At 37.8% G+C, this 16668-nt stretch overlaps 1 protein-coding gene across 4 annotated transcripts in view; it reads right to left on the bottom strand.

Annotated features, from left to right (window-relative positions):
- Positions 1-7146, bottom strand: part of LOC142347877 (uncharacterized) — a 135380-nt gene extending 128234 nt beyond the window's left edge. For 2 of the 4 annotated variants that reach the window (XM_075399024.1, XM_075399027.1), the window contains exons 1-2: positions 7048-7082; positions 6403-6684 (exon numbers count right to left, since the gene is read on the bottom strand). In XM_075399024.1, the coding sequence (XP_075255139.1) occupies positions 6403-6572 (170 nt within the window). In that variant the 5' untranslated portion in view covers positions 6573-6684; positions 7048-7082. Of the gene's footprint in view, positions 1-6402; positions 6685-6969 lie in introns of all 4 variants that reach the window. The other 2 variants (XM_075399026.1, XM_075399025.1) reach the window with 2 other exon arrangements.
- Between the last annotated feature and the right edge of the window lie 9522 nt (positions 7147-16668).

The following is a 16668-nucleotide window of genomic DNA, read 5'->3' as shown; positions in this document are numbered from 1 at the left end:
ACTTCGTGTTCCTATCTTATAGTCCAATGGGCGTTGTAGCTCATAAGCATCTTGACCGAGGATGATGCCATCTTCCATCAAGTTGAAGCTTTTGTTTGGTAAAACACTCAAGTGGTTGAAGCTTTGCTTCAGCTTGTTGTAGTTGTAGTTTGTGTTTCTCAAGGAGATTGACGGGTGTGCAAACGCTTCGATTGAATGCACCTTTGATTGTAGTCCCTTTATTTTGAGAGGAACTCTTTCTGTCTTCAGATCCTTCGTTCTGTGTATGCCAGCTATGTTGAGCGTCACATCGCTGCCTTGGGCCCATAACTTCTCTTGTACACTTTGATCGATGAATGAAACCGTTGATCCACTATCGAGGAAAGCATATGTGTTCAGCCTGTTGCCACCGCTCTGTATTGAGACAGGATCTATCTGAAGAAAACTAGTAACTTCGCTTACGTTGACTGCATGATTTGGTTTTGATTTGATCGTCCATTTGGTTTTCTGAGTGTAGCAATCGGTTGTGCTTCTTGATGCATCCATTGATGCCGCACGCATTTACTTTACAATTTTGATTGCATATCCTTTGCCTAGACATCCGTAACATAAGCGTTGCTTTCTCACTGCTGCGTACCGATCATTCGCACTCATGTTCCTGAATAGTGGACAGTTGCATTTTTTATGAGTGCTATCAGCTAGCGGACAGTGATGACTTTGCGTTTGCTTCGTTTCTTTCACGTTGGAACTTGCACTGAAGTTCGATGTTTTCGGGAACCGTTTGTCTCTATTTGTGCTTCTTCGGTCTTCTTCTCTTCGCTCTCCCTTGAAAGCTGAAAACCCTCCGTGCACTAAAGCTATCCTTGATAGCCATTTTTCAAATTTAATCAGATCAGGCCAATCTTCATCTTTATCATCAACATAGAACCACCATTTCTCTTTGAGAACTTAAGGTAGTTTATCTACTGCCATATACAGTGTCGAGCTTGACTGCAGATCACCAATCTGCTTGTTCTCTTTGAGCACATTCACAAAGTTCGAAACAATAACTGAGAAACTGATCAGACCTGTTGAGTCGTGAGGTTTCACCTGACTAGCCTTGCGAAGACTCTCCAACTGTGCATCGATGATCACATGAGGCCTTCCAAATTTCCTCTCCAGAATGCTCCATGCAGCACCATAGAATTGTCCAGAATAACCCATTCCAGAGATTGCTGACCTTGCCTTGCCTGTCAGTAAAGTCTTCAGATGGCTCATTTTCTCTGAGTCTGGTATTGGTCGTTGATCCACTGTAGCAATGAACATGCTTGCCCACTCCGGCCATTCGAGGGGGTTCCCATCGAAGTTGTTCAACTTTAGCTTTGGTAGGCTACTGCTACCGGCGTACCCAATGTTGTGTTGTAATCGACCAGCTCTGGGGAAAACGTCCCGGTCTTCAACACTTGCGGAACGGTCTCGTGAACTGCGATATTGTGAGAAGCGACTATACCTGTTCACTTCAGGGATTACTTCGAAGCGAGCTGTTGGTCGTTCTGGTGTTAGAAGGTTGTCAATCCTGCTGGCCCAGTCTGTAACATCTGTCTTTTGTCTTGAGCATCAGTTGATTCGGAACGAGCATCATCGTTCTCTAATGCTGTTCTCTTCACTCTGCGCTCTAGCTCGCGCTCTTCCTCCAGTAGTTGATGCTTGGTTTCCAGTTCCTTCATTTGCATTTCCAGCTCTAGCCTCCTCCGCTCAAACCGTGTTTGTTCCAGTCGCATCTTGTTTTCGAAATCGATAACGAATTTCTTCATCCTTTCCTCTCGCCTTTGCTTTGCTGAAGATGTTTCCGAAACATTCTCCGTCTCTTGACCACTTGCTGTTGCTCCATTTTGCACTGTTTGAACAGCTGGGTTGTCCGTGGGGTATTTGTTGTTGCTCTTGCTGTCGTTCACTGCTTGGGTTGCATTGCTTTGCTCTGCATTCATTTCTGGTTGCGTGCCTTTGCTTATATATGCAAGCCAATGATAGTCCAAACTTGCTTTGCACTGCCTTGCTTCTTTCAGATGCTCTTCAACGAAATTAGCTTGATAGCGCACAAGCTTGTTTAAACACTGCAGTTGCTTGGGTATTTCTTCCTCTAGAAGGTGAACATTCTGTTGGTAGAAGACCTTTTGTTTGTTGGGTCGATCTGAATCTTCAATTATTTTGTAGCCAAGACTTCTTTTAGCGTTAACTTCTTCTACTAACTCTTGAAGCTTCTTATCGTACCTGAGAGCTGTTGATTGAAGCTCCTCTCTGCTGGTTGTGCTTGACTTGCCTGGTTGCTGTTCGCTTTTGCTTTGTTGATTTCCTTTGAGCAGGGTTCGCACTTCAATTTCTTTACTGAATTGCACTCTTCTGTTCGCCTCGCTGGCCTGTTGGTGTTGATTAGTTTGATTCTCTTTGAGGGGTGCCTTCGGCACTCTCTTCATCAGATTGGACAGCAGTTTGCCTTCCAGTCTGGGTCGGCGGACCAAATGTAACGGCTGCTCTCCTATCAAAGTCAAGGAAAACTCTATGCCGCCCAGTTCGTTTCAGCGGTTTCAAATCTGTCCCGATATTGTGTTTTTGCAGTTAACTTTTTTGAACTGTATTATCCGCTATACTCTAGAATGCCGTTGCAATACTTGATATTCAATAGTGTCAATTAACAGCTTGTTCAACTTTGCTGTATAACAAACAACTTCGCTTCAACTAAGCAAAAATCCAAAAATTCAAATAACCAAATAGTCTCAAATTAGAGGTTTTCAATGATATCTCTTTGACCACAAATGCTATTGAGATAAAAATTTCACAGGGTAGTGATCGTTAGGTAGGCCTACTATCTGATGTAAAAATAAACAACGCTGGATAAACTGCTATGGTGGGGCTACCTTTTGTATTTTATACCCAATCTTAATAAATGGGTGAAATACAAAGTTTTGTATATCTTTGTAACTAAGTTTTCAGATCTACCGATCAAGAAACTGGAATCAGACTAGGCAACTGGTAAATGAATGAAACAAGAACGAACAGTCTATCCGTTCTATATCTCAATTTATTAGAACTTCGTTCCGCAATGTGAAAATTTGAGAATTTCAAAGTCAATTCTATTTTCAATAAGTCAGAGTAAAGTTAGGTTGTACAATCACTGATTTGATCTACAGAAACAAAACACGATAACAAGTAATTTACCGCTCAAGAAAGTGTGCTTTAATACGCACTGTATGTCAGTTTAATATGACCAAAATTGCAAATTTCTTCTGATTTTTGGTAGTTTTTCAAGCTCCTTTTATGCTGCTAGTCACGTGGATTTACATGTCAAATTCAACTGTTGATTGGTTGTAGATAATTATGTCGACAGAATGTGAACAATTTCCCATAACGTCACTTTTTCAGTGTAAATTTGATGTCATGGGAAATCTGTTAACCATGTAGAACTTTTGTCGAATATTCTGTATCAATAGCAGGTTGATTCGCAATCCAATCGCAAAGAATCTGATGCAATACTGTTAAGTCGTAGTATTGTTTTGCTGGTGGTTGAGGTAGTTCGAATTTGAGTTATACTTCATGAATGACGATTGTGTACTAATAATAGTTGCTAAATATAAATGTTGAACAAAATGAACAAATCCGTATGACTTCAATAGAATGTAGCATTAAATTTCGCTTGTCACGCTATTCTAGCTTTAAGGCTTGAAATGGCCTTGAAGCGCTATTCAATTTGGTAATTGAGTTAGTAAGCTCAGCCGCCACAAATTTAATCCCATGTTTCGTTGCGATAGTTTCATATCAAGTGCTGCTGAAGCAACGACGAGCCACACGGCCGGCCGGGCAGAGCGAAATGGTTATAATACAAATGCTTATAGTACCAATTGCATAAAGAATTAAATCGAGGTGAACAATTTAGGAGTGACTTTTCAAAAAATAGGGGTGGGGGACATGGTTACAACGAAAATTTCCACAATTTACTAAATTATCGCCCGGGTTGAATTTTCAATTTTTTTTGCCCAAAGTGATGTAAGAGTGGAGCTGCAATGGTGGATTCTTTTAGGAAAATGCAGCTCAAAACTCTTACATCTTTTAGTTCTGTCAAGGGTGTAAAATCATGTAAGAGTGAAGGGGTAATGATAAATTAACGTGAAATTTTGGCCAGATGGACGGGGAGATAATGTCTCAGAAGTCTTCCCATTACAGCTCATTGCGGCCGACTCTTACCTCGAAATTTTGGCCAGGGGTAATTCTTTAAAACTCCTCCAATTTGAGCCCGCTCTTACATTTAAATTTTGGCCAGGTGTGTAAGTCTTCAGAAGTCCCCCCAATGCAGCCCATTGCAGCCCACTCTTACTTACATCAAAAATTTGGCCGAGTGGAGGGAGTAAATCCTTAAAAAAGTCCTCCCATTGCAGCCCCACTCTTACATCATTCCCCCCACCCTCCAGACCAAATTACCCCATTCTTACATCAATTTGCCCGCATAGACAAATTACTCCCCCAACTCTTTCAACAAAATGGGAGAAATTTAGGGAGGACATTCGACCCCAAGCATCACTGCAAATTTGTCAGATTGCTAACAGCTTATAAATAACTCGTTGGGACCCAGTTACCAATTTGCGATTGTGCCGGCTATCTTGTGTTATTAATTAGTCCAGGACAATTTTGCTTGTTTTGGGCACTTTTTTTGAGTACTTTTTGTTTGGAAATATGGACTGGTGCGTCTGAGATTTTTCTGACTGATAATGCTATATATGATGAAGACTGGACTAAACATCATGTTTTAATTAGAACCGATTCAGTGAAATTGCAGGCACTGGATCAGTACTGTATCAGAGCTCTGATCATGTCATTTTTTATAATTGACACGTCTTAAATCAGGTCTTAAGTCTTGAGCAAGTCCCGAGCAAGACTTGACCAGTCTTTAGCTAGTCATGGCAAAGACTCGATAACTCTTGAAAAGTCATGAGTTGACAAATGAAAAATGAAGCACAAGAAAATGCAAGCACTTCCAGAAAGTTCACTTGAAAATGATTGAAAAAAAATATAATATCGCTCAAAGATACTAATCATGGCCACTTCCTTTGCCCATTGAAATTACTCCGGTTTAAGAGTGAATATATGAGGCGTTCTATGTTGGTATAAACTCATTATTCTCAAAACTCTGCGTTGTTTATTTACTGCGCAATAATCAAGACTTCTCAGGTCTTAGCCAAGACTTGCCAAATCGCAGTTAAATCTTGACTCAAAATTTGCCACGTCCTGGCCACGACTTGACTTAGACTTGAAAAGTCTTGAGCACGGGTTGGCATGTCTTCCCAACTCTGAGGACTTGAAATTAGGCTTGATCAGTACTGATTGTCCTTTCAATTTGTGTTTTTCACTGGCGAAGTACTAATCAAAACATGAAACTCTTTCCGGGTGTCAATTGTCTCCAAAAACACAGTCTAGCATGTTACTTGTTTCACCATAGTCCCGATAAATCTAGCTCTTTGAACTTATTTATCAACAACATTTTTAATTAAGTGGATCTATTCTGTTTCGCCCCCCCCCCCCCCCCCAGCTTAGTGCGTATAAATCTTTTATGACCCCCAGGCGCACGTGCTATTTTCTTACATAGTAACGTGCTATATAACAACATATAATGTGTAACTGGGGGTCTTATGTGTAACTTCGAATTTGTAACGTGCTGCAGTAGATATTTGTATATTTTTAGTAAAATTAACGAACAAAATATTAGGGCTTGCTAAAAATAAGCTTGTCTGGAGGAAATTCTAATGTGATCCTAAAAATCCCCAAAACAGCAAACAAAACATCATCTTCGGTGGTCTTAACAAAATAAATCAACAAAACTACCTCTGAAACACGTAAAAAACGGTTTTGTTTTACTGAAACTTACTTGGGTTTCCCATCTTAGCCCCCACAAAATTCTAGCACCCACATTATGGTGTGTTTATCATGATTGGGGGGGGGGGGGGGGGGCTATAGGTTATCTGAACAGTTACTGAACGGTTATAGGTTATCTGAACAGTTACTGAACGGTTATAGGTTATCTGAATAGTTACTGAACGGTTATAGGTTATCTGAACGGTTACACAAACGGAAAAGATCCGATATAATAAATGATGATTATACTCAATCAGGGCAATGTGGAAACTGTTCCCGAATTGTGAGATCGTGCTTACCTTTTATAAAGCTTTGCAAAACAATTAAGAGAGCAAAGCGCGTATATATTAGCTGCTTTTGGTACAGTAGTTTTTTGGATCTTTTCCGTTTGTGCCCTAGCTTAGTGGGTTCATATTATTTGCACCCCTCAGACGCACGGGCCATATTTTTACATAATGATTTACTGCATGATGACACGTGCTCTGTAACTGGGGGCACATAACGTACTGGGGGCACAAAGGGAAAAGATCCAGTTTTTTATACCTAATGAAGGGACTTCTTCCTATCTGACAGGTGGAAGAGGCCACAGCTCTGTTTGCCTCCAGAATGTCCCTGTAGAGATTCTTCCTGTCCACAATGCATATGTGACAGTAACAGGTGGACCTCAGTTGCTTCGTGTTGGCACAATACCCAGACAGGAAACAGTTGGCCATTCTCAATTTTCAGCTAATTTCAGCTATAACTCGTTTGGGTTGAGATAAGAAGCTATACACACGTGATTAATTTTTAGTTTTATAAAGTGTGCCCATTGTCGGTTAATCCCACCTTATAATGAAGTGCCGTAAGCAATTTTTTTATGCAAAATTATGGCCCCGGTTATGGTATAAATATCGTAATGGGGGGGGGGGGGCTTTAATGGGAAAGACCCGCGGGGGGGGGGGGGGGGTAGGGTACAAACCGAGAAGACCCGGAAAAAATAGGGGGTGAAACATTGACTCAGACATTTCACCTCATACGTGGAGAGGCTGTACCATTATTAAACCCTGTTCACTCCTAGCTCTCGCGCAAATAACAGCTTATGAGCCCCCTTCAGGTTAGAAAGATTAAAACCTTCGCTGGGGGGCCATCAGATGAAACAAGAGGGATGGTAAGGCTTAGAAAAGCAAATTATTATTTTAAAAACTTCACGATGGTATTCCTTTGTTCAATTCGTTTGTTTAAAATTCTGATGTTTCAAAGTTTGTGCACGTGCATTAATTCCATCAGTCCAGTTTTTTTTCTCGTTGTACATCCCAGTATGAGTTTAAATTACACACCTTTTTAAGAAGTATGAACTCGGACGCTTATCTTATAATATATTGCAAGATTCTTGAAAAGGACGCTTACCTTGCAAGATACAAGGTCCGGGCTGTTGTCTTGCAACACCCCAGCAAGAATCAGACTCTTATCTTGTAAAACTCTAGCAAGATTGACGCTTATCTTGCAAAAAATCTTGCAAGCGTTTGGCCCTTATCTTTCAAGAATCTTGCATATCGGATGGCTATCTTGCAAGATCTTGCAGGAATATTTCAAGATCTTGCAAGATAATCGTCGGTAATAGACTAGGGTAGAAACTAGAAATCAATTTTCGATTCACTCTGTTCCCCCCCCCCCAGCCTAGTGGGCTATATTTTTTGTACGCCCCCCATGTGCACGTGCTATTTTTTAACAGTAACGTTCTATATAACAACATAAAATTTGTAACTGGGTAAATTATCATTTTTTTTCTTGAAACCTTTAATATTCCACCATGGAATTTTGGACCTTAAAACCAGGATGATTGTCAATCTACATTTTTGTGCTTATTTTTTTATCTGTTGGTGCTACGTAGAATTTTCAAGCAACATATTCTGGTTGTCAGATTTGCCCCAACCAACTTTGTTTATCAAGTTCCAATTTTTATGCCAAATTATAAAATCAGCATATCTATCGCAATAATAAATTACATGCTAGTGGGTTTAAATATGTTGAAATTAACTTGAATTGAAAGTTTAAGTTAGTTTAAATTAAATGAGAAATAAGGTAAACCGTTAATAATGCCAGTTCTATTTTTGCTCTATGAAACCCCTTGTATGGGTTGAACAATACCTTGAAACTGTTTTGCTGCTCTAGAATGAAGTTGTGTTCAGTTGGACAGTTTGAATTTTTAATATCAATTGGTATCTTGATTTTTTCTCCTTCTTGAATTTGCTTGGCAGCTATGAAGATTAGCGAATACAACACCCATTAAATCTTTATGACTTCATAAGCGCAGCTATAAAGTTTTTTTTTGAGAATTAAAATGTGCAAATGAAAGCTCTCACACAAAGTTTTTAGCAATTGTGTAGGTCCTTTGCTCTCGTTTGTGAATTTTTCGCTTGACCGATTCTTCAGACCCTTTTGACTGCTCGTCATAAAAAACGGGAGAAACGAGTAACTCCCGGAGGGCTTTAAGTTCTCTCGGAGCTTCTTGGCACTCTATAATCTAAGTATGCGATTCACCAAAAGCGTTTTGTAGACATAATAGCATGGTTTGAAGGTTGGTCTTAATTTTTTTTACCACCGACCCGTCCTCAGTTCCTCCTCTCCCTGTGCCCCTCCCCCACCAGTCCCCCCTCCACCACTGGCCCCTTCCCTCCCCAAATGCGGTCACCCAATAACCTTTCAATTAAGCAGAAATTAGCCGCCCTAAACCATAGCTAGTAACTGACGAAGTCGACCGCTCGTCAGTCGTTTGCTAGCAATTCACTTAATATTAAGTCGGTTATGTTCAATCTTTGTGCACAGCTTTTTGACAACGTTTGGATAATTTAAAATCAATCTCTGTTCTTCATTCTATACAAACTATACAATGGTATAAGTACGATAATTGTAGATGCCAAAAAAGAGGTTTTAATGGATCGTTTGATGGTTTTGAACCACTTTTAAAAATAAGGTTGTTCAAAATACGGCCAAATGGGGAAAAACTCGAACACTGGAATTTCCACGACAACATTCGAAAACATTCAATTCCCACAATAAGTTAGTTCTTTCAGTACCGGTGTTCTCAAGTGTTCTGGGTAGGGCCTGACGTAAAACTTGGTGTAAATAATTGCTCAATAAGTTTCATAGTAATTCTTATGGAGATTTCAGGGCACGGATGCTCTAATCATTTGGGCAAGAGTTTTCGCCTCCCTAGTTATTGACCATTGCAATTCTTATACGATCTCGTAAGATTCTTATCTGGCCTTACAAATTAATGCATTAATCTTGTAAGATTGTATAAGAGACTTACAAGATTTACTCTGAACTTCTAAGATCTTATAAGATTTGTAAAAATTCGTCAGATCTTATAAGATTCTTATAAGATATGTTTTAATCTTGTAGGAGTTCCTAAGAACAGTAAGATTTGGTAAGATCTTATAAGTATTTTATAAGACACACATTATTCTTACAAGATTAAAACATATCTTGTAAGATCTTATAAGAATCTTATAAGACACATTTCATTCATATAAGATTAAAATTACGTTGCAAGATCTTTTGAGAATTCTATGACACACGAAATTCTGTTGAGATAGCTATTATAAATGTGGACGTTGTTGGGGAGTTTGCCTATTAGCCTGGTCACTCTGATCAACTGCTTTCAGATTTTTCGCTCCTTGTAGCAATACTAATCACATACATAGTTGCCAGATTCTAATTGACGTTCATAGTCAATAGCATAAAGTGAACTCAAGCTATTATTCAGAAAATTTTCCGCATGCAAATGAACAGCGAAATGCTAATCTCTATGTTTTAATTTGAATTCTGACTTTTTAAAAGATTGATAACGTTGCCAATTTATTGAAATAACTATTTTGCACTGTTGTCAGATAATTAAACATCTAAAAAGTACTCTATTCAAAATGTTTAAGCCTTTTTTACAGGGAGGCTCAGTCGAAGCATTCACCCAGGATTAAGTCCGCGGCCCAAGACAGGAATCAGCCAGACCAACTTGGGTCGCGGACAGGGGACTGCGGTGCGACCCAACTCAAAGCTGTGTACAAATTTTGGTTTGCTCCTTCCGTCTGATCAATTGAAATTTTTAATGTTTTCGGTCTAGCCGATACCTATTTTTCGGTCTGTACGATCTGGTCAATACCCGCATATTGCTCCATCAGTCTGGCCATTTACCAAATTAACTTATTTGAGGTCTGGCCAACACCCATATCTAAAGCCCAGAGGTCCAGCCAAAAGAAGAGTAGGTCCTCTGAATAATTTATAAATGCGTGCTGAACTGACTGTTTTTCAAAATAACAGCCGACCATTGGTAACAGGCGCATATACCTCGTTTAAAAAAGTAAAACGAATAAATTATTACTTCCACTGATTGCTTCTATATATATTTAAGCGGGTTTGTTCAATGGTCTGGCTTAGGGTCTGTTCAGTCTTATCAATTGTCTGGCCTAAAGTCTCGCCTTCAGCCTGTTCGGCATGCCCAAAAGTTTGTTTGAGCAAAGTTTATTCAGTTTGGTCAATGGTGGCCGAAGTCTGCTGTGTCTGGTCAAGGGCACACACAAAATAATGTATAGGTAAATTTACCAGAACACTGTACAGGTAAAGCAATATGCAGGAAGAATTAACTTGTACAATTTTCTCGAACATTGCCTACCTGCAATTTAATCAGCTAAATTACCTGCATTTTTTGATGCGAAAATGTTCCTGAAAAATTCAATTTTGAAAAAAAAAATAAAATAGTTAGTAGTTTGTCTTTTCAGACAGGAACGACGTTTTAGTACAGCTTCGCTATAAATTTCTCAAGTTTAAAATTTTTAGCATTGCACTACTTTTATAACAGTTTTAAAATTTCTAAAAATTCTCTGGGAATTTTGAATTGGGCAGGAGTTTTTTAAAATTAAGATAATCGAAAGTACTGTTGAACAATAGTTCATAAATTTTTTTCATTCGGTTGACTAAACAAAAAATTTTTTTTTCTTGCTCTCTGCAAAAACACATAAATCCTAAACCGAACAAGCCATGACTACCATAATTTCACTGATCTAGTGAAAGCTTAGATTGGGCTCCCAAACTTTTCATGTAATTTAATTTTTCAGTACAATCACTGTATAGCACTGTATAAATAAGTTACCTGAAAATTTATGGTGAATTTGCCTGAAATTTGAACTGTTCAGGAAATTTTCAGGTAAATTGTACAGGAGGACTACATGCACAATTCAAGTAAAATTACTTGCCATTGCAGGTACGTGCAGGTAGCGTGCAGGAACGCCAAAATACATGCACAGTTAGGGAAAATTTACGTGAGTTTTTTCAGGTAATTTTATCTGCACGTTTTTTAGAGTACAAACAAAATCTCTTCGGTCTGGCCAATACCTATTTTTGGGTATGGTCTGTCTGGAACCCCGATGTCCGCAACAAATGGCGGTCTGGCCAATACCTGTTTTCTTTCGCAGAACCCATCCTGGGCAGTGAAAGATAGTGGACAATGGAAGATAGAGAAAGATAGTGGGGCAGTGAAAGATAGTGACACAAGCAGCACAAGGGAACAAGGGATTTAGTTATGGAAGTGAAGACAATGAGTGCCTGTCTAAGGGTTCACAACAGAAACCTATGAAATATTCTGCGCCCATCTTAAAAGCCTACCCGGACCGAACTTTACGTTAACATCAGCATTAGGCAGGTATAAATACAAGTCTCATTTGATTTTTTTATTACTGGGCAAGTCTAATTACAAGTCTTAGAGGTATGACAAATCTTGGCTTAGCGTTAAAAACTTGGAAATATTAATGATCAAGCACCTGGTGCCTTGTCATACCATGGTTCAAACTACTCAGTGCTCACTAGATAATTTGTCATTAGGCAGTGGTCAAATTAAAATGCGGTTTATATCGTGTTATAACCTGCATAACAGCCATTTGAGACAATTATTTTCCGTTCAATTTGACCAATTTTTTAAAGTTATCTAAGATTTGGCTTTCTGACCAAAAATCATAGGTACCCCAGATGGACCGTGGTTAATAATTTTTTCCGAGAGTTCCGTCTGGATGACTTCTTGATATGGGTGACTATTTGTTTCAGCAAATTGTATATGGGATAGCTTGCTGGGCATTAGTTTGCTGAGGTACGTCGTGGGGACATAGTCGGAGCCATTGGCCAAACCCATTTTCAGTATTGTTCAAAATCAGAATCTTCTATGTTGCACACCAAATTAGTTGAACACTTTTACTACTCCACAGAGAGTTTATGCTATTTTTTCATAGTATTATCAGCAACTATTAAGTATCATATTTGGTGGGTGAACCTAAGTCTCGTTTTACCTTAACTTCCCGCCTAGTGACACCCTAAACTACCCAAACTGTGAGACCATAACGCCCCCACCTACTTAACCCACAACCCATTTTGACAACCAACACCTGCTTATTGATTTTTTTTTTGCGTTTTCCAGGCCAGTTTTGGACAATTTGTTGACCTTTTTTCATGTTTTACGGACCTATTAATGCCAAGTGCATCGAATCCCACAAACCCTGCCTAGAAACCCAGAAATCTCAATTTTTTGGGAACTTTTGGCAGAAAAAAACCAGGACTCTTAAATTATCCCCGATGAAATTAGAGTGAAAACCGAGACTCTTCAACTTTCTAGGGAAACCCGAGATTTATATTTTTAGGTTGAATTAGCGGGAAACCCGGTAACCTCAATTTTTCCCGATATAGATAGGAAACCCAGAAATTTTTGAACCTTAGCAAAAAATGGAAATCAGAGGCCAATTCAATATTTCAGCATTTTTTTGAAATGAGGGTTAATGATTGAAAAGTACTTCTTTGTTTAGATGCATGGGTTCGTTCGAAAAAACATCAAGTTAAATAACTCTCGAAAATCATTAGTGTTTATCTGCATCTGGGTGCAATACCCGAATTTCCCGCTCAGAAATGTATTTTCGCGTTTAACTTGTCTTCCACTCTACCTGCAGCAACATAAACTAATGATTTTTTCTAGGAGTTAAATATAATTTGTTGAAGAGTTCCTTTTGTCTAAAATTAGAAAAATGTGTTTCTTCTCTATCTTTCTTGCTTTATTGGAGTTTTCCGCAGTTCAACAAGTTTTGCTACGTGCAATCGTCATATCCAGACTTTCCTCAGACCCCTGAAGAATGTCTGGATACACAGATGTTAGGAGTTAGTTCAGCACTTTTTCATTTTCTCCAATTTTACAAATCTCTTGGTTTTTGATTTTTAAAAAAAAACTTTTAAAAAACCAGAGCGTGGCTATTTTTCTAAGTCAACTTCATAAATTACAGTATTCCGGAACAACTAGGGTTACTTAGATAGACCCCACAATACATGCCAGTAAAGCTTCTTGAAGCAGAAGATTTTGAAAACCCTGTCAAAGAATAGAAAGTAAACCTAATTTCCATTATCTCCATCCCAATAGCATGGACTTTGTGTACTCACAGAAATTTAATGAAAACCTTGCTGAAACGTTAATGTTGCTGTTGTAACAATGCGAAACAATTTCTGGATCAAAATTTATCTTCCGAACGCTCTTAGTTAATTTTGTCTCATTCAATGGTACCAACACTCCACCCACAAACTTCCATTCAAAAAGGAGCGCTTCAAACAGCTCTTTTGAGACAATCAGTACAAATTTGGCAATATTTCATTAGGTTTTTAGCCGATTAAAATAGGAGTTATTTTCTGACAATTTCACAGTTTAAAAATTATTTCTTCATATTTTGTTGTTTGCCCTTCAAAATTACTGTCAATTCGAAGAATCGACAGCGCTCAAAATTAAAATCTAGAAGTATATTCTGCTCAACGTTAGGTTTTATAGCTAGTGCTAACCTGTTATTGTTATGATTTTAATTTGTTGAAAGAGTATTTTTTCCCAAATTCTGTTGCTCTATTGGTATTATGTGCAATTAAGCGTTTTTTGAGTATGCAACTTGTTTCTTTTACCACGTTTAAACCTCTAGAGTTTCATACAACGACATTTGCAGTTAATTCAAAAATGTTCTTTCACTATCTCACAAAATTCTACGATTGTTTTTCCCGTCCGAGCTGTTGAAATGTCTTAGTACTAAAATTGTCCGCGTCATAGTAAGCTTTGCCGTATTTCGCAACGAACAGTGTATTTTTAATAGCCCTCCCCCCGCACAAAGAACGCTGGCCAGCTCTGCTGAAATAGAAGATATTGAAAACCCGGTCAATGAAGGAAAACTAAACTTATTTATTTGTGTGTCCATTCGAAAGATGTAGGCTTCCTCTACTCAGAGGAAGGGTTCGCAGAAGTAAAGACGCTTTATTATAATTTTATAGATTAAAACAGGGTTGTTATAAAACTACCAAGTTAATGATGCTGTGGTGAACAAGTGAAGAAAAACGTTTGATCAAAAATTCTGACCACTTCCACTTACTTCTTGTCTAGTTTGATGGTATTCCGCACACAAACGCTGTTTCCTAATGGGCTTCAAACACAGCTCTTGAGATTTGTGGGAAAAATTTAACAGTTTTCAATGTGTGTTAATGGTGCTGTATTACACATTTGAAGAAACATTTTTTGATCAAAATGTTTGGACCGCTTCCACTTATCAATTGTCTAATTTGATGGTATTCAGCAGTCCGCACAAAAACTCTGTTTACTTCTGAAATTCAAACAAAACCATGCAGAATGGTTTTAGCAATGTTTTTTTTTGTGTTAACGGTGCTGTGATATAGAATTGAAAAAAGCATTTGATCAAGATGTTCTGTCCGCTTCAATTTATTTTTTCTAATCCAATTGCATGGCATTCGCCAGTCCCCATGCCAACTCGTGTTCAAAACGAACTTCAACGAAAACCCCCGAGACATACAGAAGAGTTGCCGCAACGTTTCATGTCGATACTTTGCAGCGTAAAATATAGACTAACAATTGACCCTTCGACAATTTAAAGATTATTCCTTCTTAAATTCTTCTTTCTCCTTCAATAACTCATCAAAAACAATGGTTTGATATCTCATCAACTTTTTGTCTGTTTAAAGACGAAATGTTTTGTCTTATGCATTTTTTTTTAAAGATTTGGTCCTCTTGAATAGCTATTGAGGCGTAATTATAAAAAAATTTCAACCGATTTTTTCCCAACTATTGTTTTCTACAATTGCATGACTACCTCGTTTTGAAAGTTGTGTTTTATAGACATATGAAATCAGTGGGACTTTTTTTTGATATTTTAAAGACATTAATAATTTTAACTTTATGTTTCGATGCGAAGACGTCCCGTTTGATTTATTATGAAAACAAATGTGTCGTGTAGTAGAAAACGATTTTTAGTGATCATATGTTTCTCAGCTATCTTTAAAGCAACCCATCAATCGAAGCCTTGATTCGGACTTAACAAAAGGTGGCTAAAACATTTGCAGTAGACCTTCAAAGTATCTGCTGCAAATGTTTTGTCTTAATTAACTTATATTTTTGGCTTTACATTAATAGTATCTGGCTGCTACTTTTGAGGTCTGGAGATATTGAAACCAACCCTGGGCCAATTAAATCGATAAAAGACATATTGCTTGATTGCGAAACTTATTCAGACAACTTGAAATTTCTTTATTTAAATGTACAGAGCATAACAAGAAAACAACTTCAGTTAAAAAGCCTAATGAATGATGTTGGCGCTAACTGCATCTATGGTCTGTCTGAAACATGGCTAGATACAAAGATTGACACTGATTTGGTAAACCCGGACAAAAAAACTGTCTGGTTTTTCAAAACGATCGGGTGAGTTCAAAAGGGGGAGGTGTGTTGTTAATTGTTCCTAGGAAACTTAACCCAAAATTACGCGTTGATCTAGCTTTCAAAAGTACTATGTTTGATACTCTGTGGGTTGAAGTAACTTGCCCAAAGATCAAAAAAGTTTACTTAATAAACATTTCTTATAACCCAAAAAAACTTCTTTACGAAGAATTTCTCGAGCAGTGTGCTAGATCAATTGATAGAGCAATTACTGAGAACAAAACAATAATTATGATGGGAGACTATAATAAAAATTATTTGGAAAACAAAGAAAAGCAGAATTTAGAAACAATCATTCAACCGTATGATCTAAATGTGACTAATAAGCATCAAGCAACTAGAATTAAGGACGAATCGAACTCACTTATAGATTACATTATTATTGATGGAAACGAACCCCTTCTTTATAATGAAATTTTTGACCCACCAATACAAACAGATCATTTTGCTCAATTGATCATTCTTGCCACAAAACTTAGCAAGAACAAAGTAATTAAAAACCAAATTTATGATAAAACGAATTGCAGCCCAAAAGATTTTAAACACTCTATCAAGCAATTAAATTGGGAAAATTTTTACTGCTCTAGAGTTCCAAGTGAAATGCTACGTACATTTGAGCAAAATCTTGAACAGCAAATACTCCTTCATGCGCCAATCAAAACAATTCTTATAAGAAACAACAAATCACAGTTTTCCTTTGCCAAACGGTTCATTTCAAAAAACACACGTAACAAAAATCTGCTTAGAGAGCAATACCTCAATTCAGAATCTTTCCACGAGTTTATCAAATTGTAAGCCGTAGTGTGCGCTGGCTATGAAAAAGATTTTGAAAAATTTCATAATCAATTAATTGAAAGCTCAACTTCAGAGCGCAAGAAATGGAATTTGATCAACGAAGTAAGAAACTCCGTGAAAACGACAACTACGGTATACTCTTTAAAAAATTCTTTCAATGAAATTATTACAGAAAAAACTAAAATAGCCAGCTTACCTAATTTAAAATTCAGCAAATTAGGAGAATTTTTTGAAAGTAGGAACTATACTTTAGA

This window comes from Convolutriloba macropyga, chromosome 10 (genome assembly GCF_964194025.1).
Source record: "Convolutriloba macropyga chromosome 10, txConMacr16.3, whole genome shotgun sequence".
NCBI classification, from domain to species: Eukaryota; Metazoa; Xenacoelomorpha; order Acoela; family Convolutidae; genus Convolutriloba; species Convolutriloba macropyga.
This window is presented reverse-complemented; position numbering and strand designations above follow the sequence as displayed.